This window comes from Chlorocebus sabaeus, chromosome 6 (assembly GCF_047675955.1).
Source record: "Chlorocebus sabaeus isolate Y175 chromosome 6, mChlSab1.0.hap1, whole genome shotgun sequence".
NCBI classification, from domain to species: domain Eukaryota; kingdom Metazoa; phylum Chordata; class Mammalia; order Primates; family Cercopithecidae; genus Chlorocebus; species Chlorocebus sabaeus.
Window position 1 is genome coordinate 57,717,391 of NC_132909.1, and position 26,115 is coordinate 57,743,505.

General features: G+C 51.5%; 1 protein-coding gene across 1 annotated transcript; it reads left to right on the forward strand.

Annotated features, from left to right (window-relative positions):
• The first annotated feature begins 64 nt into the window (after window positions 1-64).
• Window positions 65-15,338, forward strand: TICAM1 (TIR domain containing adaptor molecule 1). The gene is made up of 2 exons (XM_007994883.3): window positions 65-192; window positions 12,744-15,338. The coding sequence occupies exon 2, from the start codon at window positions 12,880-12,882 to the stop codon at window positions 15,013-15,015; it is 2,136 nt and encodes a 711-aa protein (XP_007993074.3). The 5' UTR covers window positions 65-192; window positions 12,744-12,879; the 3' UTR covers window positions 15,016-15,338.
• Window positions 15,339-26,115: the final 10,777 nt, after the last annotated feature.

Consider the following 26,115-nt stretch of genomic DNA (forward strand, 5'->3'; position numbering starts at 1 on the left):
CTCACGTCCCACACCCACCCAGGACGCGGAAGGGGCGGTGCGTTTCCTTCCAAGGGCGGGAGCCGCGGGGTGGAGCCAGCGCCCTCAGCGCGCTGAGGTCTGCGGGCACCTCCGCAGAAGTCCAGGCCCCCAGGATCCCAGGACCCCAGGACCCTAGGACCCAGTGGCGCAGCCGGCAGCCCCGGATCCCTGGTAGGTGGGGAAGCGGCGAGGACTGGCCAGAGGTGGAGAAAGTGTCGGGGGTGTGGAGGGTGGCCCCGCGCCCAAGCCGCTTGCCAGGACTCCAGGCCACCTGGCCTCCCTCTTAGGGCCCCGGGGAGGCCTGGCGCCGCGCGTTGGGAGGTTGACGTTCCCCTCAACCTCCAGCTCTCCTTGCTGGTGGCCCAGATCCTCCCCGACTATCGGGATCCTCTCCAGCACCCCGGTTTCCTCCCCTACAGCCTGACCCCTCCCCCAAACCCCAGATTCCTCCCCAACACCCAGGATGCCTACCTGAAACCCCATATTCCTCCTCACCCCAAATTCCTGAGCCCCAAGCTTCCTACCTGACACCCGATATTTCAACACCCTGAATTTCTCCCTGACACCCAAAATTCCTCCCTGACATGCAGGATCCTTCCCCAATACCCCAGATTCCTCCTGGACACCCCAAATTCCTCCGTGACACCAAGGATCCCTCTCTGACACCCTGGATTTTTCCCCAACACCCAGGATCCCTCCCCAATACCCCAGATTCCTCCCCGACACCCAGGATCCCTCCCCAACATCCCAAATTCCTTCCTGACACCCCGAATTCTTCCCTGAGACCCAGGATCCCAACCTCACACCCTATACCACCCCACACCTTCTTCCTTTCTCCCCCTCCTAACGGTTATCCAGTCACATGGGCTTCCTCACTGTTCCTCCAGCTAGCCAGGCGCAGTCCTGCCCCAGGGCCTTTGGGCAGGTGTCTTCACCTTCCGGGAGCTTTCCTCCCTGATCTCCACCCAGCCTCCTCCCTCAGCTCCTTCAGGTCTCAGCTCAATGTCACCTCCTGTCCCCAAAGGCCTCCCTTGACCACCATGGTCCCCTGTAGCCCCTTCCCAGCCAGTCTCTCAGAGCCACACAACCCCCAGCTCATGGCTTTCATGGCCCTTTTCATTCTCTGAAATGATCTTGGGTTATTTTCCCACTTACTATTGGTCTCCCTGAACCAGACTAGGAGCTCTGTGAGGGCGGATGTGCTCGCCTTGATATGCAGTGGCACTTTGAACAGTTCCTGGACCTAGTAGATGCTCAATAAATGCATACGCAACTCATGAAAGATGGTATGAGACTGTGGGAGGAAGAGTGGGAGAGAAGGGCACTTTTCAGATGCAGTTAAAACATTTAAAAAGGACGAGGTGGGAGGATCGCTTGAGCCCCAGGGGTGCAAGACAAGCCTGGGCAACATAGCAAGACTCCATTTCTACAAAAAAATTCAAAAAGAAACTTAGCCAGGTGCAGTGTTTATGCCTATAATCCCAACACTTTGGGAGGCCGAGGCAGGAGGATTGCTTGAGTCCTGGAGCCTGGGTAACATAGGTGAGACCCCGTCTCTACCAAAAATACAAAAATTAGCCAGGTGTGGTGCCACACACCTGTAGTCCCAGCTACTCAGGAGGCTGAGGTCGGAGGATCGCTTGAGCCAAGGAGTTCAAGGCTGCAGTGAGCCGTGATCCCACCACTGCACTCCAGCCTGGGTGACAGAGTGAGACCCTGTCTCTAAAAAAAAAAATGAAATGGGGGCTGGGCACAGTGGCTCATACCTGTAATCCCAGGCAGATCACCTGAGGTCAGGAGTTTGAGACCAGCCTGACCAACATGGTGAAACCCCGTCTCTACTAAAAATACAAAAATTAGCCGGGCGTGGTGGCGGGTGCTGTAATCCCAGCCACTCAGGAGGATGAGGCAGGAGAACTGCTTGAACCCAAGAGGCGGAGGTTGCAGTGAGCCGAGACCGCGCCACTGCACTCCAGCCTGGGCGACACAGCGAGACTCCATCTCAAAAAAAAAAAAAAAAAAAGAAAGAAAGAAATGAAATTAAAAATCAAAATTTTTTTGAAAAAGGAAGAGGAAGAGAAAAAGTCTGTCAACATTTATTGTCACACTAACATTATTATATCAAGCTCTTGCTTCTTCCTGGGCACTGATGTAAACTTTTTAACCATATTTTTGCATCAAAGTTTCAAAACAGACTCCCATTCATCCTAAGTACCAGTTCATGTGGGTGTTATAAATGAGGCAACGGAGGCTGAGAAACAGACTGCACAAGCCGGCAGGTGGCAGAGCCAGAACACCCCCACCCTGTGGGTGTTTTTGTCCCGCCAGGCGCCTGCTCTTCACAGTGAGGAGTGGACTTTGTCCCAGCCATGGACAGTGAGAAATGAAACTCTCCAGGTCTCCAGAAGGTGGAGGTGGCAGCGGGCAGGGGAGGCGGGCAGGGGAAGCTGGGGCAGTCAATGAAATAGAGTTGAGTTCAGGCCCATGGGCAGAGAGAAGGAGAAGAAAGACCACGTGATTTTAGAGATTTGCCAGGCATACAGGTGGGGGTGATCCTGCCTTGATGATTCTAAGTCTGACTGGCTTTGTTGTGTTTTCTGCAAAACTCCCCTGAGTCCTTCTTGCCAGGGGGTTTCAGTCTTGCATGCTAATGTTCATGTAGCACACATGTGCCAGGCACTGCTTTAAGAGTTCTATACAGGCTGGGCGCAGTGGCTCATGCCTGTAATCTGAGCACTCTGGGAGGCCAAGGCGGGCAGATCGATTGGGGTCAGGAGTTCGAGACCAGCCTGGTCGACGGCCTGAAACCCTGTCTCTACTAAAATTACAAAAATTAGCTGGGTGCTGTGGCTTACGCCTGTAATCCCAGCACTTTGGAAGGCTGAGGTGAGCAGATTGTCTGAGGTCAGGAGTTTGAGACCAGCCTGGCCAACGTGGCAAAACCCCATCTCTACTAAAAATACAAAAAAAGTCCAGGTGCAGTGGCTTGAAACTCCATCTCAAAAAAAATAAAAAAAAAAAGAAAGAAAGAATGAGATTTAAATGTAACTGACATGGGCCGGATGTCACCTATAATCCCAGCACTTTAGGAGGCTGAGGCAGGAGGATCACCTGAGGTCAGGAGTTGGAGACCAGCCTGGCCAACATAATGAAACCCCGTCTCTACTAAAAATACAAAAAAAATCTGGGCGTGGTGGCGGGTGCCTGTAATCCCAGCTACTTAGGAGGCTGAGGCAGGAGAATCACTTGAACCCGGGAGGTGGAGGTTGTAGTGAGCTGAGAGTGTGCCACTGCACTCCATCCTGGGCAACAAGAGCGAAACTCCACCTCAAAAAAAAAAAAAAAAAAAAAAAACTGGGCATGGTGGCCCACAATTGTAGTCACAGCTAGTCAGGAACCTGAGGCAGGAGAATCACTTGAACCTGAGAGGTGGAGGTTGCAGTGAGCTAAGATCATGCCATTGCACTCCAGCCTGCGCATCAAGAGTGAAACTCCATCTCAAAAAAAAAAAAAAAATTAGCTGGGCGTGGTAGCCCACACCTGTAGTCTCAGCTACTCAGGAGGCTGAGGCAGGAGAATCGCTTGAACCTGAGAGGTGGAGGTTGCAGTGAGCTGAGATCGAGCCACTGCACTCCAGCCTGGGTGACAGAGCAAGACTCCGTCTCAATAAATAAATAAATACAATTACAAAAATTAGCCGTGCATGGTGGCACTCACCTGTAATCCAAGCTACTTGGGACGCTGAGTTAAGAGACTTGCTTGAACCCGGGAGGCGGAGGTTGCAGTGAGCTGAGATTGCACTACTGCACTCTGCCCTGGGTGACAGAGCAAGACTCTGTCTCAAAAAAAAAAAGAGTCCTGTACAAATGAACTCATTCACCCTCACAACTACCCTAGCTGGTGCCCATTTCACACACATGGAGACTGAGGCATTTTAAGTACCCATGGCCTGCCCCAGGGTCACAGCCTGGGTGTGACTTGAATCCCAAGGGCAAGCTTCTACCTGTTGCTCTCGCTTGCCCTGGGACTGACTCATTTCAGATGGGTGTGGGGTCAACAGGGCAGGCCTTAGCCCTCAGATGGAAGGACTTGAACTTCTCTCACTGCAGATTGTTGCCCCGTGGGAACGTGGGCCCAGTGTGGCCGGATCTTTGATTTTCCGAGAGAATCCGGAATGCCGGAGTTGTATACAAAGTCTCTGTTCGATGTTGGCAATGAATTCAAAGTAATTTGAATCTCACATTGCTTTGCCAGTGGGGTTGTCCAGAAGTCTCTGAAGTTAAATACACACACACACACACACACACATATTTATTTATTTTTTGAGACACAGTCTCACTCTGTTGCCCAGGCTGGAATGCAGTGGCATGATCTCGGCTCACTGCAACCTCCCACCTCCTGGGTTCAAGCGATTCTTCTGCCTTAGCCTCTGGAGTAGCTGGGACTACAGGCTCCCACTGCCACGCCTGGCTAATTTTTTGTATTTTTAGTAGAGACGGGGTTTCACCGTGTTAGCCAGGATGGTCTCGATCTCCTGACCTTGTGATCTGCCCAACTCAGCCTCCCAAAGTGTTGGGATTACAGGCGTGAGCCACCGAGCCTGGCCTAAAAATATATATATACATATATTTTACTGAGGTTGAGTGCGGTGGCTAACATCTGAAATCCCAGCAGTTTGGGAGGCCAAGGTGGGTGGATTATTTGAGGTCAGGAGTTTCAGACCAGCCTGGCCAACATGGTGAAACCCTGTCTCTACTAAAAATACAAAAATAAGGCCGGGCACGATAGCTCACGCCTGTAATCCCAGAATTTTGGAGGCCAAGGCAGGCGGATCATGAGGTCAAGAGATCAAGACCATCCTGGCCAACATGGTGAAACCCCGTCCTTACTAAAAATACAAAAATTAGCTGGGCATGGTGACGCGCGCCTGTAGTCCCAGCTACTTGGGAGGCTGAGGCAGAAGAATTGCTCGAACCCAGGAGGTGGAGGTTGCAGTGAGCCAAGATCACGCCACTGCACTCCAGCCTGGCAACAGAGGGAGACTTGGTCTCAAAAAAAAAAAAAAAAAAAAAAAAAAAAAAGATTAGCTGGGCGTGGTGGCAGGCTCCTGTAATCCCAGCTACTCAGGATGTTGAGGCACGAGAGTCACTTGAGCCCGGGATGCGGAGGCTGCAGTGAGCCTCGATCGCACCACTGCACTCCAGCCTGGCGACAAAGTGGGACTCCGTCTCAAAAAAAAAAAAAAAAAATTAGTCAGGTATGATGGCGGATGCCTGTAATTCCAGCTGCCCGGAAGGCTGAGGCAAGAGAATCGCTTGAACCCGGGATGCAGAGGTTGCAGTGAGTCGAGATCGCCCCACTGCACTCCAGCCTGGGCAATGAAGCGAAACTCCACCTCGAAAACAGAAAAAATAATAAAAACAAAAATTAATCCTAATAATACATTTTATTAATCCAATATATAAATGCATTTAATAATAAATTCTATTTAATTCAATATACCCAACATGTTTCATTATAAAACATTATGAATGAGGCATCTTTCATATATTTTTTGTTTTGCTGTTTTTGAGACTCTGTTGCCTAGGCTGGAGTGCAGTGGCGTGATCTCTGCTCACTGCAGCATCGATCTCCGCTCACTGCAGCATCGATCTCCTGGGCTCAGGCGATCCTCTGACCTCTGCCTCCTAAGCAGCTGGGATGCAGGCATGTACCACCCCACCCAACTAATTATTTTTATTTTTATTTTATTTATTTGCTTGTTTGTTTTGAGACGGAGTTTTGCTCTTGTTGCCAAGGCTGGAGTGCAATGGTGTAATCTTGGCTCACTGCAACCCCTGCCTCCCCGGTTCAAGTGATTCTCCTGTCTCAGCCTCCTGAGTAGCTAGGATTACCAGCACCCACCACCACGCCCTGCTAATTTTTTTTATTTTTAGTAGAGACAGAGTTTTACTGTGTTGGCTAGGCTGGTCTCGAACTTCTGCCTTCAGATGATCCACCTGCCTCAGCCTCCCAAAGTGCTGGGATTACAGGCGTGAGCCACTGCGCCCAGCCTATTTTTATTTTTTGTAGAGATGGGTCTCACTGTTGCCCAGGCTGGTCTTGAACTCTTGGGCTCAAGAGATCCTCCAACCTCTGCCCCCTAAAGTGCTGGGATTACAGGCATGAGCCACTGCACCCTGCCTTAATTAATTAAAAATTAGATAAAATGCCGGCTGCGGTGGCTCAAGCCTGTAATCCCAACACTTTGGGAGGCCAAGGTGGGAGGATCACTTGAGCCCAGGCAACATGGGGAGACCCAGTGTGTACAAAAATACAAAAATTAACAGGTACATGTCCAGGTTTGTTATATAGGTGAATGGCATGTCACAGGTTTTGGTGTACAGATTATTTCATCATACAGGTAATAACTGTCATACCTGACAGGTAGTTTTTTTGTCTGTTTGTTTGTGTTTTTGAGACGGAGGCTCACTGTGTCACCCAGGCTGGAGTGCAGTGGTGCCATTTCGGCTCACTGCAACCTCCGCCTCCCAGATTCTAGCAATTCTCCCGCCTCAGCCTCCCAAGCAGCTGGGATTACAGGTGCACACTGCTACACCCAGCTAATTTTTTTGTATTTTAGTAGATACGGGGTTTTACCATGTTGCCCAGGCTGGTCTTGAACTCCTGAGCTCAGGCAATCCACACACCTGAGCCTCCCAAAGTGCTAGGATTACAGGCGTGAGCCACCGTGCCGGACCCTAATAGGCAGTTTTTAGATCCTCTTCCTCCTCCTCACCTCCACCACCCTTAAGCAGGCTCCAGTATTTTTGTTCCCCCTTTTTTTTTTTTGGAGACAGAGTCTCGCTCTGTCGCCCAGGTTGGAGTGCAGTGGTTTGATCTCTGCTCACTCCAGCCTCTACTTCTTGGGTTCAGGTGATTCTCCCACCTCAGCCTCCCCTGGTAGCTAGGACTACAGGCACCCGCCACCACACCTGGCTAATTTTTGTATTTTTAGTAGAGATGGGATTTTACCATGTTGGCCAGGATAGTCTTGAACTCCTGACCTCAGGCAATCCACCTTCCTCGGCCTCCCAAAGTGCTGGGATTACAGGCGTGAGTCACTGTGCCCGGCCCTGTTGTTCCCTTCTTTGTGTCTTTGTGAACTCAATGATTCACTCACACTTAGAAGTGAGAACATGTGGCCGGGCGAGACTTCATCTCAAAAAAAATTAAAATTCAGAGCCTCTTCACTATCACAGCCCCATTTCAGGTGCCCAGTAGGCACAGGTAGCTGGGGGCTGCCATACTGGACAACACAAACAGAGAGTGTTTAGGCTGGTCTAGACAGCGAGTGTCTGCAGTGTATTAGCTGCTATAGCTGCGGTAATAAAGTGCCCCAGACCAGATGGCTTAAACAACAGAAATTGATTCTCTCACAGTTACGGAGGCTGGAAGTCCAAGGTTGAGGTGTCGTAGGGTTGGTTCCTTCTGAGGACTCTCCTTAGCTTGCAGACGGCCGCCTTCTCCCTGGGTCTCCTCACATATCTTCCTTCTGTGCAGCTCTGTGTCTGTATCTAAGTGTCCCCTGCCTTTTCTTTTCTTGATGCAGGGTCTGGCTCTGTTGCCCAGGCTGGAGTGCAGTGGTGAGATCTTAGCTTGCTTGCTGCGCCTCAACCTCCCAGGCTCAACCAATCCTCCCACCTCAGCCTCTTGAGTAGCTGGGATTACAGGCACACACCACCATGCCTGGCTAATTTTTTTTTTTTTTTGAGACGGAGTCTCGCTCTGTCACCCAGGCTGGAGTGTAGTGGCATGATCTCGGCTCACTGCAAGCTCCACCTCCCGGGTTCACGCTATTCTCCTGCCTCAGCCTCCCGAGTAGCTGGGACTACAGGCGCCCGCCACCACACCCGGCTAATTTTTGCATTTTTAGTAGAGATGGATTTTCACCATGTTAGCCAGGCTGGTCTCGAACTCCTGACCTTAGGTGATCCACCCACCTCGGCCTCCCAAAGTGCTGGGATTACAGGTGTGAACCACCACGCCCAGCCATGCCTGGCTAATTTTTGTATATTTAGTGGAGACAGGATTTCACCATGTTGGCCAGGCTGGTCTTGAGCTCTTGATCTCAAGTGATCAGCTCACCTCCACCTCCCAAAGTGCTGGGATTACAGGCATGAGCCATCGCGCCCGGCCCAATAAAAATACTTTCAACATCAAAAACAAACAATCAAAAACATCAAAGCCAAGTACAAACCAAAAAAAGGCCTTTTCTCTAAATAAAGTCACATTCTGAGCTACTGGAGGTTGGCACTTCAACATATGATTTTGGGGATAGACATGATTGAAATTGAACCGATAACAGCCAATCATGACCCTACTAATTAAAAGGCACTTGGTGTTATAGTTACAAACATTGGCATCAAATGGCTGCTCTATCAGTCACTGGCTGTGTGATCTCGGTCATGTTTGCCCCTCTGTGGAACGGAAAATAAAAAAATCACATGCCTGTCTCATAACCCAAGTGTCTACCAACTTTTTCTGTCAAGGGTCAGAGAGTGACCACTTTGTAGACCACACGGTGTCTGTTGTAGCGACTCCATCACCCTAGTGAGAAAGCAGCCATCGATGATATGTAAATGAGTGACCATGTCTGTGTTTCAATAAAACTTTATTTATAAAAGCAATTGGCTGGGCATAGTGGCTCACGCCTGTAATCCCAACACTTTGGGAGGCTGAGGTGGGTGGGTGGATCACACAAGGTCAGGAGTTCGAGACCAGCCTGGACAATATGGTGAAACCCTGTCTCTATAAAAAGTACAAAAATTAGCTGGGCGTGGTGGCGGGCGCCTGTGGTTCCAGCTACTCGGGAGGCTGAAGCAGGAGAATCGCTTGAACCCGGGAGGTGGAGGTTGCAGTGAGCTGAGATCGCGCCACTGCACTGCAGCCTGGGTGACAGAGCGAGACTCCGTCTCAAAACAAAACAAAAAAACAATTGGGGCCGGGCGCGGTGGCTCAAGCCTGTAATCCCAGCACTTTGGGAGGCCGAGACGAGTGGATCACGAGGTCAGGAGATCGAGACCATCCTGGCTAACACAGTGAAACCCCGTCTCTACTAAAAGATACAAAAAACTAGCCAGGCGAGGTGGCGGGCGCCTGTAGTCCCAGCTGCTCGGGAGGCTGAGGCAGGAGAATGGCGTGAACCCAGGAGGCGGAGCTTGCAGTGAGCTGAGATCCGGCCACTGCACTCCAGCCTGGGCGACAGAGCGAGACTCCGTCTCAAAAAAAAAAAAACAAAAAAACAAAAAAAAAAAAACAAAAACAATTGGCTGGACATGGTGGCTCACGCCTGTAATCCTAGCACTTTGGGAGGCCAAGGCAGGTGGATCACCTGAGGTCAGGAGTTCAAGACCAGCCTGGCCAACACAGAGAAACCCTGTCTCTACTAAAAATAAAAAATTAACCAAGCATGGTGGTGCATGCCTGTAATCCCTTGGGAGGATGAGGCAGAAGAATTGCTTGAACCCAGGAGGCGGAGGTTGCAGTGAGCTGAGATCGTGCCATTGCACTCCAGCCTGGGCAACAAGAGCAAGACGCCATCTCAAAAACGGAAAAAAAAAAAAAAAAAAAAAAAAAATTGGTGGACCATTTTTTTGGCCCCTGTCAAAGGGAGATGTGCACACTGGGATCAGGTCATAACCAAAAACATGAAGAAGGGTAAGGGAGTGAGCCACAGGGATACCTGACGGGTAACAGTGATATAGGTAGAGGGAACAGCCAGTGCAAAGGTCCTGAAGCAGGACTGTGCCCAGTTTAAAGAACAGAGTTGTGCACAATATAGCATGTAGTAAGTCCTCAAGTAAGTGGTTGCATGTAAGGGTGTGTGTGTATCCACACATGCCCATTATATTGTCGTATGTAATATATATGATGCTTATATATTACATATAACTAACATACCATTAGACAGACAGTTGCACCAGGGAAGAGTCTCTTGCTGTTTTTCCTTGTCTGCGTACTGGTGTATTCACTGGCACCCAATACATGGCAGATGCTGAAAAAATTACTGTTTTTTTTTTTTTGAGATGGAGTTTCGCTCTGTCATCCAGGCTGGAGTGCAGTGGTATGATCTCAGCTCACTGCAACCTCCGCCCCCTGGGTTCAAGTGATTCTCCTGCCTCAGCCTCCCAAGTAGTTGGGAGTACAGGCGCCCACTACCATGTCCGGCAATTTTTTTTTTTTTTTAGTAGAGATGGGGGTTTCACCATGTTGACCAGGCTGGTCTCGAACTCATGACCTCGAGTGATCTGTCCACCTTGGCTTCCCAAAGTGTTAGGATTACCAGCGTGAGCCACCACACCTGGCTAAAAAGTACTTTTTTTTGTTTGTTTGTTGTTTTATGGAGTCTTGCTCTTTTGCCCAGGCTGGAGTGCAGTGGCGCAATCTTGGCTCACTGCAACCTCCGCCTCCTGGGTTCAAGCAATTCTCCTGCCTCAGCTTCCCGAGTAGCTGGGATTAGAGGAACACGCCACCATGCCAGGCTAAATTTTTTTTTTTTTTTTTTCAGTAGAGACAGGGTTTCACCATGTTGGCCAGGCTGGTCTTGAACTCCTGACCTTGTGACCCACCCGCCTCAGCCTCCCAAAGTGCTGGGATTACATGCATGAGCCACCGTGCCCAGCCAAAAAATTACTTCTTAAATGAATGAATGAATGCTATGTATGTATCCTTCCGTGCAGCCTCCACTTCCTCAGCTCAAGCAATCCTCCTGCCTTAGCCTCCCGAGTAGCTGGGACCACAGGCACACACCATCAGGCCTGGCTCCAAACTTTTTTTTTTTTTTTTTTTAGATGGAGTCTCACTCTGTTGCCCAGGCTGGAGTGCAGTGGTGCAGTCTTGGCTCACTGCAACCTCCACCTCCCAGGTTCAAGTGATTTTCCTGCCTCAGCCTCCCGAGTAGCTGGGATTGCAGGTGCCTGCCACCATGCTCGACTAATTTTTTGTATTTTCAGTAGAGACGGGGTTTCACTATGTTGGCCAGGCTGGTCTCGACATCCTGACCTCATGATTTGCTCGCCTTGGCCTCCCCAAGTGCTGGGATTACAGGCGTGAGCCACTGCGCCTGGCCCAAACTTTTTTTTCAACTCACAAGGTTTCTTAAAAATATTGGAATTGATTGTCATCCCGAGAAAAGTGAGCATATTTCTAAAAATCTAGATCTCTGGCTTCTCTTGAAAAATGAGCAGATGTGGTGACCGGCTCCCTTGCCATATTCTGTTAATCTCATAGTCCAACCCTGGGACAGTGTTGGAAAGACTACTCGAGCCTGCAAATACCAGGATGTTGGGTCCTTGAGGACCATCTAGAAGGCTGACTACTTTATTTATTTATTTATTTAGACAGGGTTTCGCTCTTGTCGCCCAGGCTAGAGTGCAGTGATGTGATCTTGGCTCACTGCAACCTCTGCCTCCCAGATTCAAGCGATGATACTACCTCAGCCTCCTGAGTAGCTGGGATTACAGGCGCGGACCACCACACCCAGCTAATTTTTTGTATTTTTAGTAGAGACAGGGTTTCACCATGTTGGCCAGGCTGGTCTTGAACTCCTGACCTCAGGTGAGCCGCGCGCCTCGGGCTCCCAAAGTGCTGGGATTACAGGTGTGAGCCGCCGTGCCCAGCCGAGGCTGACTACTTTATTTAGCAAGCATGTATTGAGCACCTACTGGCTTTCAGTCATCAAGCTCAGAAGTTTCTGTGTGTTAATGCAACTCAATTGCCCAAAACAAGTCTATAAGTGTATGCCATTAGGCACACAGCCTCCACAGCCAGACTGCCTGGGGTTCAAATCCATCCTCTGCCATCCGCTGATAGTGTGACTTTGGGCAAGTGACATCACCTCTGTGTGTCTCACTTTCTTCATCTGTAAATGGGGAAAATAGTGTAATAGTGTTTACCTCCCAGGTAACACCAGGTAAGTATCAGATGATAACTTTTTTTTTTTTTTTTTTTTTTGAGACTGGGTCTTGCTCTGTTGCCCAGGCTGGAGTGCAGTGGCTCCATCTTAGCTCACTGCAGCCTCGACCTCCTGGGCTTAAGCAATCTTCCCATCCCAGCCTCCGGAGTAGCTGGGACAACAGGCACATGCCACCTACGCCTAGCTACTTTTTTTGTTTTTTGATCCGGAGTTTCACTCTGCTGCCCAGGCTGGAGTGCAATGGCATGATCTTGGCTCACTGCAGCCTCCACCTCCTGAGTTCCAGTGATTCTCCAGCCTCAGTTTCCCAAGTAGCTGGGATTACAGGTGTGCACCACCATGCCTGGCTAACTCTTCGTAGTTTTAGTAGAAACGTGGTTTCAGGCTGGTCTCAAACTCCTGACCTCAGGTGATCCCCTAGGCTTGGCCTCCAAATGTGCTGGGATTTCAGGTGTGAGCCACCGCTCCCGGCCCAGCTAATTTTTAAATTTTTAGTAGAGACAGAGTCTGGCTATGTTGCCCAGGCTGGTCTGGAAGTCCTGGGCTTAAGTGATCCTCCTGCCTCAGCCTCCCAAAGTGCTGAGATCACAGATGTGAGCCATCGTGCTGGCCTCATAGCATTTTGCAGAGAAGGAAATGGAAGCTGCCGAAGGTCACCTGGTTAGGTCTGGGTGGCAGGATGGGAAAGCAGGCGGGGGTGTGTGGGCTGCCTTCCCGTGCTGACCTTTCTTGGGGTAACCATGTTTGCCTCTCCTGTTTCCTATAGATCTGCTCGGGCAGCTCCCGCGGAACCTGGAACAGTGAATGCGTAGGGGACGCCGGGCGTGCAGAAGGCGGGCAGTGTGGAACATGCCTTCATTACCCCCAGCTTCTGCTGCCCGAGGCTGCACCCACCTGTGCCCATGGCCTGCACGGGCCCGTCACTTCCTAGTGCCTTCGACATTCTAGGCGCAGCAGGCCAGGACAAGCTCTTGTATCTGAAACACAAACTGAAGACCCCACGCCCAGGCTGCCAAGGGCAGGACCTCCTGCATGCCATGGTCCTCCTGAAGCTGGGCCAGGAAACTGAGGCCAGGATCTCTCTAGAGGCACTGAAGGCCGATGCAGTAGCCCGGCTGGTGGCCCGCCAGTGGGCTGGTGTGGACAGCACCGAGGACCCAGAGGAGCCCCCAGATGTGTCCTGGACTGTAGCCCGCTTGTACCACCTGCTGGCTGAGGAGAAGCTGTGCCCGGCCTCGCTGCGGGACGTGGCCTACCAGGAAGCCCTCCGTACCCTCAGGTCCAGGAGCGACCACCGGCTGGGGGAACTTCAGGATGAGGCCCGAAACCGGTGTGGGTGGGATGTTGTTGGGGATCCAGGGAGCATCCGGACGCTCCAGTCCAATCTGGACTGCCTCCCACCATCCTCGGCTTCGCCCTCTGGGACCCGGAGCCTCCCGCGTCCCATCGACGGTGTTGCCGGCTGGAGCCAAGGGCGCTCCCTGCGATCCACCGACAGCCCCGCCTCCCTGGCCAGCAACTTGGAAATCAGCCAGTCCCCGACCATGCCCTTCCTCAGCCCGCACCGCAGCCCACACAGGCCCAGCAAGCTCTGTGACGACCCTCAGGCCAACCTGGTGCTGGAGCCTGTCCCCGGTGGCTGCCAGGAGCCTGAGGAGATGAGCTGGCCGCCATCGGGGGAGACTGCTGGCCCCCTAGAGCTGCCAAACAGCCCACCCCCTGCGCTTCCCAAAGTGACCCCAGATACAACCTCAACTGGCCTCCCTGAAACCCCCACAGCTCCAGAAACCAGCACCCACTACCCGGTGGAGTGCACTAAGGAGTCTGCAGGCGCCCAGTCTCTCCCCTCGCCCATCGTGGAGCCCATCAAAAACCCCTGCCCTGTCAAAGACCAGTCGCCACTCCAACTTCCTGTGGAAGACACCACTTCTCCAAATACCAAGCCGTGCCCACCTACTCCCACCACCACAGAAACATCCCCTCCCGCTCCTCCTCCTCCTTCATCAGCCCTTTGTTCAGCTCACCTGACCCCCTCCTCCTTGTTCTCTTCCTCCCTGGAATCGTCATCGGAACAGAAATTCTATAACTTTGTGATCCTCCATGCCAGGGCGGACGAGCACATTGCCCTGCGGGTCCGGGAGAAGCTGGAGGCCCTTGGTGTGCCCGACGGGGCCACCTTCTGCGAGGATTTCCAGGTGCCCGGGCGTGGGGAGCTGAGCTGCCTGCAGGATGCCATAGACCACTCAGCTTTCATCATCCTACTTCTCACCTCCAACTTCGACTGTCACCTGAGCCTGCACCAGGTGAACCAAGCCATGATGAGCAACCTCACGCGACAGGGGTCACCAGACTGTGTCATCCCCTTCCTGCCCCTGGAGAGCTCCCCGGCCCAGCTCAGCTCGGACACGGCCAGCCTGCTCTCCGGGCTGGTGCGGCTGGACGAACACTCCCAGATCTTCGCTAGGAAGGTGGCCAACACCTTCAGGCCCCACAGGCTTCAGGCCCGAAAGGCCATGTGGAGGAAGGAACAGGACGCCCGAGCCCTGCGGGAACAGAGCCAACACCTGGACAGTGAGCGGATGCAGGCAGCGGCCCTGAACGCGGCCTACTCGGCCTACCTCCAGAGCTACCTGTCCTATCAGGCACAGATGGAGCAGCTCCAGGTGGCTTTTGGGAGCCACATGCCATTTGGGACTGGGGCACCCTTTGGGGCTCGAATGCCCTTTGGGGGCCAGGGGCCCCTGGGAGCCCCACCATCCTTTCCCACTTGGCAGGGGTGCCCGCAGCCACCACCCCTGCACACGTGGCAGGCTGGCACCCCACCACCGCCCTCCCCACAGCCAGCAACCTTCCCACCGTCACTGCCCTTCTCGCAGCCACCAGCCTTCCCTACGGCCTCACCTGCACCCCCTCAGAGCCCAGGACTGCAACCCCTCATTATCCACCATGCACAGATGGTACAGCTGGGGCTGAACAATCACATGTGGAACCAGAGAGGGTCCCAGGCGCCCGAGGACAAAACACAGGAGGCAGAATGACTGCATGTCCTTTGACCTGACCACCTGGGGAACACACCTGGACCCAGGCATCGGCTTTGGGCAGGACCCCATAGGCCATTCCGGTCTGCCCTGTGCCCTGTGGACAGTGGAAGATGAGGTCATCTGCCGCTTTCAGGACATTGCCCGGGAGCCCTTCATTTAGGACAAAAGGAGCGCAATAATGACCTGGCTTTCAGGGTGGACAGAAGTGGATACCGTGTTTCCAATTCCAATCTCTCTATTTTTGGGTGAGGGATCTTGGTGGTGGGGGTATTGCTACGGTCTTTTAATTATAATAATATTTATTGACTGCTTCCGCAGCACCATTGTCTTCTGGGACACCTTCTGCCCAGCTATTTATTATAAAACACGTGGCTCCCGCTTCTGCAAACGGGAAACGGAAGCGGGAAGTGCACGCCTTTTCCTGGAGGGCGTAAACCGGGATCCATCCTCATCCCATTGGTCAGAATATAATCACATGGCCCTGCTCCTGCCGCAAGGAACGCTGGGAAATGTAGTCCTTTCTAAGCGGCCATGTGCCTCGCCGAGTCTGGGTTCTAATACCAGGAAAGGTGGAGGGAAAAGATACTGTTGAGAGCGGGGAGGGTGCAGCCTGGGCAGCATGGTGAGACCCCGTCTCTTCAAAAATACAAAAATTAACTGGGTGTGGTGGTGCACACCCAGCTACTCAGGACACTGAGGTGGGGAGATTGCTTGAGCCCAGGAGGTGAATGCTGCAGTGAGCTGTGAATGAATGAATGAATGAACGAGTGAGTGAATGAATGAGTTACTGAATGAATGAACGAGTGAGTGAATGAACGAATTAGTGAATGAATGAGTGAGTGAATGAATAAGTGAGTGAATGAATGGATGAGTGAATGAATGGATGAGTGAATGAGTGAGTGAAGGAATGAATGAGTGAACGAATGAGTGAGTGAAGGAATGAATGGATGAGTGAATGAATGAACGAGTGAGTGAATGAATGAATGGATGAGCAAACGAATGAATAAATGAATGAATTGGAATAAATGCCACTGGGGGACATTTAGCAGTTTTGCTGCAGCCCTTCCTTTTTCTTTGGGGTCTGCCTTGATGCCCCCACCAAGGTTGGACTCTGATGCCACTGTGTGATGCTGGGCAAGTGCCTCACCTTTCGGAGTCTCTGCTTTTTCATCTGAGAGATGGGTCTGTGGAGGCTGTTGTTTCAAGGCCTCAGCGGATGATATGCAGAACCACAGAAATATCAGGTACACCGTATCTGGGTAGCAGGTGCAGCGCTCATTAAGTGCGGGGACCCACATGGAAGGGATTAATATTTTTCAGGGTGACAGACCTTCTAAGAGTAAGAATGGAGCCAAGGTTTGTTGGACACTTAACATTTATTGATTCTGGATTATAAATGAATACATACATACGTAAACAAGACTGGGTGCTGTGGTGGCTCACATCTGTAATTAATCCCAGAACTTTGGGAGGCTGAAGTGGGAGGGCTGCTTGAGGCCAGGAATTCAAGACCAGCTTGGGCAACATAATGAAACCCCATCTCCATTTTTTTTTTTTTTTTTTTTTTTTCCCTGAGATGGAGCCTGGCTCTCTCACCCAGGCTGGAGTGTAGTGAAGAGATCTTGGCTCACTGCAACCTCCACCTCTCGGGTTCAAGCGATTCTCCTGCCTCAGCCTTCTGAGTAGCTGGGATCACAGGAGCTCGCCACCACACCTGGCTAATTTTTGCATTTTTGGTGGAGATGGGGTTTCGCCATGTTGGCCAGGCTGCTCTCAAACTGCTGACCTCAGGTGATCCACCTGTCTTGGGCTCCCAAAGTGCTGGGATTACAGGCGTGAGCCACCACACCCAGCCACATCTTTCTTATTTATTTATTTATTTATCAACTGAATAAGACATCCAACTCTTTTTTAAAAATAAATAAATAAATTGGCCAGGCATGGTGGCTCATGTCTATTATCCCAGCACTTTCAGAGGCCAAGGCAGGCGGATCACTTGAGGTCAGAAGCTTGAGACCAGCCTGGCCAACATGATGAAACCCTGTCTCTACTACAAATAGAAAAACCAGCCAGGCGCGGTGGCTCAAGCCTGTAATCCCAGCACTTTGGGAGGCCGAGACGGGCGGATCACGAGGTCAGGAGATCGAGACCATCCTGGCTAACCCCGTGAAACCCCGTCTCTGCTAAAAAATACAAAAAACTAGCCGGGCGTGGTGGCGGGCGCCTGCAGTCCCAGCTACTCGGGAGGCTGAGGCAGGAGAATGGCGTAAACCTGGGAGGCGGAGCTTGCAGTGGACTGAGATCCGGCCACTGCACTCCAGCCTGGGCGACAGAACGAGACTCCATCTCAAAAAAAAAAAAAAAAAAAAGAAAACCCAGTTGGGTGTGGTGGCACGCACCTGTAGTCTCAGCTACTCGTGAGGCTGAGGCAGGAGAATCGCTTGAACCTGGGAGGCAGAGGTTGCAGTGAACTGAGATTGTGCCACTGCACTCTAGCCTGGGCAACAGAGCAAGACTCTGTATCAATCAATCAATCAATCAATCAATCAATCAAAGCAGGACGTGGTGGCTCATGCCTGTAATCCCAACACTTTGGGAGGCTGCAGCGGGTGGATCACCTGAGGTCAGGAGTTCGAGACCAGCCTGGCCAACGTGATGAAACCCTGTCTCTACTAAAAATACAAAATTAGCTGGGTGTGGTGGTGGGTGCCTGTAATCCCAGCTACTGAGGAGACTGAGGCAGGAGAATCACTTGAACTTGGGAGGCGGAGGTTGCAGTGAGCTGAGATTGTGCCACTGTACTCCAGCCTGAGTGACGAGAGTGAAACTCCATCTCAAATAATAATAATAATAAAATACTAATAAAAGTAAATAGGGAGGCACGGTGGCGCAGGCCCATCATCCTGGTGCATAAGGAGGCGAGGCCAGACGTTCGAGATCAGCCTGGGCAACATAGGAAGCCCTCATCGATATAACAAAAAATCAAATACATAAATAAACAAACACATTTTCATCCTCAAAACGACCCCTCAAGGTAGAAGCTTCTATTATGGATCCACCCTACAGATAGGGCAAACTGAGGCCCAAAAAGATTAATTCTGACCCCAAAAGCCACACAGATCGGAAGTGGGGAATTGCAATGAAAGGCGCTAAGGGAGAAGCAAAGGACGGTCCCCGAAGGTGAAACCGGACTCACCCGAGGGGCCCCTCCCGCCTGACAACCCGATTGCCAGGCCACGTGGAAGGAGGAGGCTGGTGTGAATCACCCAGCAGCCATGCACCACTTGCTATTTTAGGTGCTGACTCAGATTTTGTCAGAGCTCTGGTCCCGGTGGCAGCCGCAGCGGCCCTGAAGTGAAACTGGGGAGCAGAGTTCTCAGATGAGATTCCAGGGTGCAGTGAGGTTGTTCCCAACAGAGGATTTTAGACCATCCAGGCCGGAACCAGCTGCAAATACCTGAGCAGGGCAGTGAACTGGCTATTTCTTTATTTGACCGACGTTCGTTGAGCGCCTACTTCGTGCTGGGAATTGTCCCAGACAGTAGACAGAAGTGATTAGTCAGTGACTGTCATTTCCGTAGGGGAGGAGAAGAAGGAATAGTAAACAAGTTATCAAAGAAGGAAGCAAAATAGTTCCAGAAAGTGAAGAGGCTTCAGGCCAGGTGTGGTGGCTCACGCCTATAATCCCAGCACTCTGGGAGGCTGAGGTGGGTGGATCACCTAAGGTCAGGAGTTCAGGACCAGCCTGGCCAACATGGTGAAACCCCATCTCTATTAAAAATACAAAACCGGCTGGGCGTGGTGGCTTACGCCTGTAATCCCAGCACTTTAGGAGACTGAGGCGGGTGGATCATGAAGTCAGGAGATCAAGATGGATGTGAATGGTGGAATCTCAGCTCACTGCAACCTCCACCTCCTGGGTTCAAGCAGGCACCCACCACCACGCCTGGCTAATTTTTTTAAATTTTTTTATTTTAGTAGAGATGGGGTTTCACCGTGTTGGCCAGGCTGGTCTCGAACTCCTGACCTCAGGTGATCCACCTGCTTCGGCCTCCCAAAGTGCTGGGATTACAGGCGTGAGCCACCGCGCCCGGTCCGCAGCATTTTTCTGGGCCTCATCTTCCTCATTTGTACCACGGACCTCAGATCTGGAACTCCCATTCCTAGCTGTCTCCATGTACCTCCTTTAGATCTGTAAAGGAGGGTCATTTCGAATGCCCTGAGGGTCAGGCACAGTGGCTCACGTCTGTAATCCCAGTAGTTTGGGTGGCCAAAGTGGGAGGATCACATGAGGCCAGGACTTTGAGATCAGCCTGGACAACATAGTGAGAATCCTGTCTCAATGAAATGAAATGAAATAATGAAAGAAAAACCAGGCATGGTGGCACCCACCTGTTGCCCCAGCTTCTCGGGAGGCTGAGGCAGGAGGATCCCTTGAGACTGGGAGGTCAAGGCTATAGTGAGCTACCATGGCATCACTGCACTCCAGCCTTGGTGACAGAGCTGGACCTTGTCTAAAAAAAAAAAAAAAAAAAAATGTCCAGGCATATTGGCTCATACCTGTAATCCTAGCACTTTGGGAGGCTGAGGTGGGCAGATCACTCCAGGTCAGGAGTTCGAGACTAGCCTGACCAACATGGTGAAACCCTGTCTCTACTAAAAATACAAAAATTGGCCGGGCGCGGTGGCTCAAGCCTGTAATCCCAGCACTTTGGGAGGCCGAGACGGGCGGATCATGAGGTCAGGAGATCGAGACTATCCTGGCTAACACGGTGAAACCCCGTCTCTATTAAGAAATACAAAAAAAAAACTAGCTGGGCGAGGTGGCGGGCGCCTGTAGTCCCAGCTACTCGGGAGGCTGAGGTCGGAGAATGGCGTGAACCCGGGAGGCGGAGCTTGCAGTGAGCTGAGATCCGGCCACTGCACTCCAGCCTGGGCGACAGAGCGAGACTCCGTCTCAAAAAAAAAAAAAAAAAAAAAAAAAAAAAAAAATACAAAAATTAGCTGAGCCTGGTAGGCGCCTGTAATCCCAGCTACTCAGGAAGCTAAGGCAGGAGAATCACTTGAACCTGAGAGGCAGACGTTGAAGTGAGCCAAGATCGCACCATTGCACTCCACCCTGGGTGACAGCGAGACTCCGTCTCAAAAAAAAAAAAAAAAAAAAAAAAGCCCAGGTTGGGCGCGGTGGCTCACTCCTGTAATTCCAGCACTTTGGGAGGCCGAGGTGGGCGGATCACGAGGTCAGGAGATTGAGACCATCCTGGCTAACACGGTGAAACCTCGTCTTTACTAAAAATACAAAAAATTAGCCAGGCGTGGTGGCAGGTGCCTGTAGTCCCAGCTACTCCGGAGGCTGAGGCAGGAGAATGGCGTGAACCCGGGAGGCAGTGGTTGTAGTGAGCCAAGATCGTGCCGCTGCACTCCAGCCTGGGCAACAGAGCAAGACTCCATCTCAGGAAAAAAAAAAAGTCCCCAGGACCTGAGGGCCTTATCCCTGGGGGGTGTCCAGGCCCTGGGCCAAGGGGACCATCTTTGTCCATCATTTACGGATGAAGAAACTGAGGCCTAGAGAGGTGGAGTCAGTTATCTGAGGCCTCACAGCCACATAACCGACCTGCAGGGGCAGAGGAAGGAGCTAGGTGTTCTCTCCTGGATTCTAGCTCATACGGAGGCTGTGCAGACAGTTAATTCACTGCCTCCATGGTGTTTGTTTGTTTTTAGAGACAGAGTCTCACTCTGTCGCCCAGGATGCAGTGCAGTGGCATGATCTCAGCTCACTGCAACCTCTGCCTCTCAAGTTTAAGGGATTCTCCTGCCCCAGACTCCAGAGTTGCTGGGATTACAGGCGGGTGCCACCACACTCGGATAATTTTTGTCTTTTTAGTAGAGACGGGTTTTCACCATGTTGGCCAGGCTAGTTGTGAACTCCTGACCTCAAGTGATCTACCTGCCTCGGCCTCTCAAAGTGCTGGGATTACAGGTGTGAGTCACCGCGCCTGGCCTGTGAGTTCTTTTGATAAGCAATTATTGAGCGCTTGCTGTATGCAAGTCTCTACGGGGCCCTGGGGCCACAGAGTTCTTCCCTGCCCTGGTTCACTGGGCATTGAGGGAGGAGTAGGCAGACTCATACCTGCATTTATCTGTCAGCATTTATTGAGCACCTGTGTGTGCAAGCTCTACGCTGGTGGTCACCGTGAAGGTGACCAACACAAATCTGTTTTGTCTCCTCAGGAAACAAATCTGTATTGTCGTCCCAGCGCGGTGGCTCACACCCGTAATCCCAGCACTTTGGGAGGCTGAGTGGGGCTGATCATCTGACGTCGCGAGTTCAAGACCAACCTGACCAACATGGAGAAATCCAGTCTCTACCGAAAATACAAAACAATTAGCTAGGTATGGTGGCTCCTGCCTGTAATCCCAACTACTCGGGAGGCAGAGGCAGGAGAATTTCTTGAACCTGGGAGGCAGAGGTTGCGGTGAGCCAAGATCGTGCCATTGCACTCCAGCCTGGGCGACAAGAGAGAAACTCCATAAAAAAAAAAGAAGAAGAAGAAAATCTATGTTGTCCAGTGCTGGAGACAGTATCAGGCAGCTATGGGGTGATAGGGGCTCTGATGGGGAAGCTGTGGGACCACAACGGGGACCCTAGACTGGCCTGGGAGGATTAAGGGAAGTTTCTGAAAGAAGGAAGTAAGCTAAGACCTCAGGCCTACATCGGAATGAGCCACAGGTGGGGAGAGAGTTCTAGAAGGTGGTACGGCATGGGGGAAGGTCTGGAAGGTCTAGAAGGCAGTTCCAGGCAGGACCAGGTCCCCAGAGCTAGGGACTCAGCTGCGATTTGTGCTGCCCTGGCGCCCTCTGGTGGTCACCATCCACCGGCACCACGTGGCCACGAAGGCCCAGATTCCCTGGGAGCCTAACAGCCTTGAAGAAAAATAGGAAGAAAAAAATATAAGAAAGTGTCTTATTTATTTATTTATTTATTTAGAGATGGAGTTTTTGCTCTTGTTGTCCAGGCTGGAGTGCAATGACACGATCTTGGCTCACTGCAACCTCTGCCTCCCGGTTTCAAGCGATTCTCCTGTCTCAGCCTCCCGAGTAGCTGGGATTACAGGCATGCACCACCACGCCCGGCTAATTTTGTGTTTTTAATAGAGACGAGGTTTCTCCATGTTGGTCAGGCTGGTCTTGAACTCCTGACCTCAGGTGATCAGCCTGCCTCAGCCTCTCAAAGTGCTGGGATTACAGGCATGAGCCATCAAGCCCGGCCCGATGTCCCCTCTATTTAAAAACGGTGAAATGTGAATAAATAACAGAGGATTTCTTTCTGCAAGTCAGTATACACACAGCCAGACTGGGTTGGGCAGCTATGTGTGCCTGCTTGGAATGATCTCTTTCTGATATATATATTTTTGAGACTGACTCTCACTCTGTCGCCCAGACTGGAGTGCAGAGGCCTGATCTCAGCTTATTGCAGCCTCCACCTCACAGGTTCAAGCAATTCACCTGTCTCAGCTTCCTGAGTAACTGGGATTACAGGCATGCGCCACTATGCCCAGCTAATTTTTGTATTTTTAGTAGAGATGGGGTTTCCCATATGTTGGCCACACTGGTCTTGAACTCCTGAGTAGCTGGGATTACAGGCATGCGCCACCATGCCCGGCTAATTTTGTATTTTTAGTAGAGACAGGGTTTTTCCATGTTGGTCAGGCTGGTCCTGAACTCTTGACCTTAGGTGATCCACCTGCCTCGGCCTCCCAAAGTTCTAGGATTACAGGCGTGAGCCACTGTGCCCGGCATTTATTATTATTATTATTTATTTGTTTTATTTTTTATTTTTTGAGATGGTGTCTTGCTCCATCACCCAGGCTGGAGTGCAGTGACATGATCTCCACCTCCTGGTTTAAGTGATTCTTGTGCCTCAGTCTCCCAAGTAGCTGGGATTACGGGCGCCCGCCACCATGCTCAGCTGATTTTTGTATTTTTAGTAAAGACGGGGTTTCACCCCAGTTGGGTTCAGTTCACAACCAGTTGGCCAGGCTGGTTTTGAACTGCTGACCTCAGGTGATCCACCCACCTTGGCCTCCCAAGGTGTTGGGATTACATGCATGAGCCACTGTGCCTGGTCCTGTTTTTTGTTTTTTGTTTTTTGTTTTTGAGACGGAGTCTCGCTCTGTCGCTCAGGCTGGAGTGCAGTGGCCAGATCTCAGCTCACTGCAAGCTCCGCCTCCCGGGTTCACACCATTCTCCTGCCTCAGCCTTCCGAGTAGCTGGGACTACAGGCGCCCGCCACCTCGCCCGGCTAGTTTTTTGTATTTTTTAGTAGAGACGGGGTTTCACCGTGTTAGCCAGGATGGTCTCGATCTCCTGACCTCGTGATCCGCCCGTCTCGGCCTCCCAAAGTGCTGGAATTACAGGCTTGAGCCACCACGCCCAGCCCGACTGGTCATGTTATTTCTTAAGTGGAAACGTCAGTGGTTTTTACTGTATTCACTATATTATGCAACTATCGCCACTATCTAATTTCAGAAACTTTCATCACCCCAAAAAGCAGCACTGGAACCATCAGCTGACACTCCCAACTGCCGTCCCCGCCAGCCCCGCACCCACGCATCCCCTTCCTGTCTCTGTGGATAGGCCTGTCCTGCACATTTCACTGAAATTGGATCACGTGGCCAGGCGCAGTGGCTCACGCCTGTAATCCCAGCACTTTGGGAGGATCACGAGGTCAGGAGATCGAGACCATCCTGACTAAAATGCTGAAACCCCGTCTCTACTAAAAATATTAAAAAATTAGCCGGGCGTGGTGGCGGGCGCCTGTAGTCCCAGCTACTCGGGAGGCTGAGGCAGGAGAATGGCGTGAACCTGGGAGGCGGAGCTTGCAGTGAGCCGAGATCTCACCACTACACTCCAGCCTGGGCGACAGAACAAGACTCTATCTGAAAGAAAACAAAACTAAAAATAAAAAATACAGGCCGGGCGCGGTGGCTCAAGCCTGTAATCCCAGCACTTTGGGAGGCCGAGACGGGCGGATCACGAGGTCAGAAGATCGAGACCATCCTGGCTAACACGGTGAAACCCCGTCTCTACTAAAACTACAAAAAAACTAGCCGGGCGAGGTGGCGAGCACCTGTAGTCCCAGCTACTCGGGAGGCTGAGGCAGGAGAATGGCATGAACTCGGGAGGCGGAGCTTGCAGTGAGCTGAGATCCGGCCACTGCACTCCAGCCTGGGCGACAGAGCGAGACTCCGTCTCAAAAAAAAAAAAAAAAAAAAAAAAAATACAATGAAATTGGCCGGGCACTGTGGCTTACGCCTGGATTCCCAGCTACTCGGGAGGCTGAGGCAGGAGAATTGCTTGAACCTGGGAGGTGGAGATTGGAGTGAACTGAGATCTCACCACTACACTGCAGCCTAGGCAATAGAGCGAGATTCTGTCTCAAAAAAAATAATAATAATAATAAAATAAAGAATAAAAAGAAACTGCTCAGCTCAAGGTCCTTGGTGACCTTGTGTTGTTAAATCCAGGGTCACTTCTCCATCTGCCTTGACCTCTGGCCTTTGTCACTCTGCTTCAGCCACGTGAGCCTTCCTATTGTTCCTCCAACATGCCGGGTGTGGTCCTGCCTCAGGGCCTTTGCATAGGCTGTGCCTTCTGCCTGGAATGCCCTTCCCCCAAGTACCAACATGGCTCCCTCGTCACTTCCTTCAGGTCTTTGCTCAAACGTCACTATCTGGCTGAGCGTGGTGGTGGGCACCTGTTGTCCCAGCTGCTCCAGAGGCTGAGGTGGGAGGGTCACTTGAGCCCAGGATTTCGAGGCTGCAGTGAGCTATGATTGAACACACTACAGCACTCCAGCCTGGGCGACAGAGTGGGATGCTGTCTCTCTCTTTTTTTTTTTTTTTTTGAGACAGAGTCTCGCTCTGTCACCCAGGCTGGAGTGCAGTGGTGTGATCTCGGCTCACTGCAAGCTCCACCTCCCAGGCTCACGCCATTCTGCTGCCTCAGCTTCCCAAGTAGCTGGGACTACAGGCGCCCGCCACCATGCCCGGCTAATTTTTCATATTTTTAGTAGAGACGGGGTTTCACTGTGTTAGCCAGGATGATCTCGATCTCCTGACCTTGTGATCCGCCCGTCTCGGCCTCCCAAAGTGCTGGGATTACAGGCGTGAGCCACTACGCCCGGCCAGGATGCTGTCTCTTGATTCCCTGTGGTATTGAAGGCCTCACCCTCTCAATGGAGGCTTCTCTGAGCACCCCATTTAAAATTCATTCAAGGCCAGACATGGTGGCTCACGTCTGTCATCCCAGCACTTTAGGAGTCCAAGGCAGGGGGATGACTTGAGGTCAGGAGTTCAAGACCAACCTGGCCAACATGGTGAAACCCCGTCTCTACCAAAAATACAAAAAAATAGCTGGGCCTGGTGGTGCACACCTGTAATCCCAGCTGCTCAGGAGGCTGAGGCAGGAGAATCGCTTGAACCTGGGAGGCAGAGGTTGCAGTGAGCCGAGATCGCACCACTGCACTCCAGCCTGGGTGACAGAGCAAGACCCTGTCTCAAAAAAATAAAAATAAAAATAAAATATAATAAAATTCATTTGGCTGGGCGTGGTGGCTCACGCCTGTAATCCCAGCACTTTGGGAGATCGAGGCGGGTGGATCACGAGGTCAGGAGATCGAGACCATCCTGCCTAACATGGTGAAATCCCGTCTCTACTAAAAATACAAAAAATTAGCTAGGCGTGGTGGCGAGCGCCTGTAGTTCCAGCTGCTGGGGAGGCTGAGGCAGGAGAATGGCGCAAACCCAGGAGGCAGAGCTTGCAGTGAGCTGAGATCGTGCCACTGCACTCCAGCCTGGGCAACACAGTGAGACTCTGTCTCAAAATAAATAAATAAATAAACAAACAAACAAAATAAAATAAAATTCATTCAAAACAGCACCCACCAGATCCCCTGAATATGCTTCATCTTTCCACAGCACTTTGGAGTTTGAGACAAATCCGACTAACTTATTCAGGGCCCACATGTCTATGCCTGTCTGTGGACTTGATTGTGGGATCCCAGATGCTCAATAAATGTTTGAATTTGAATTGATC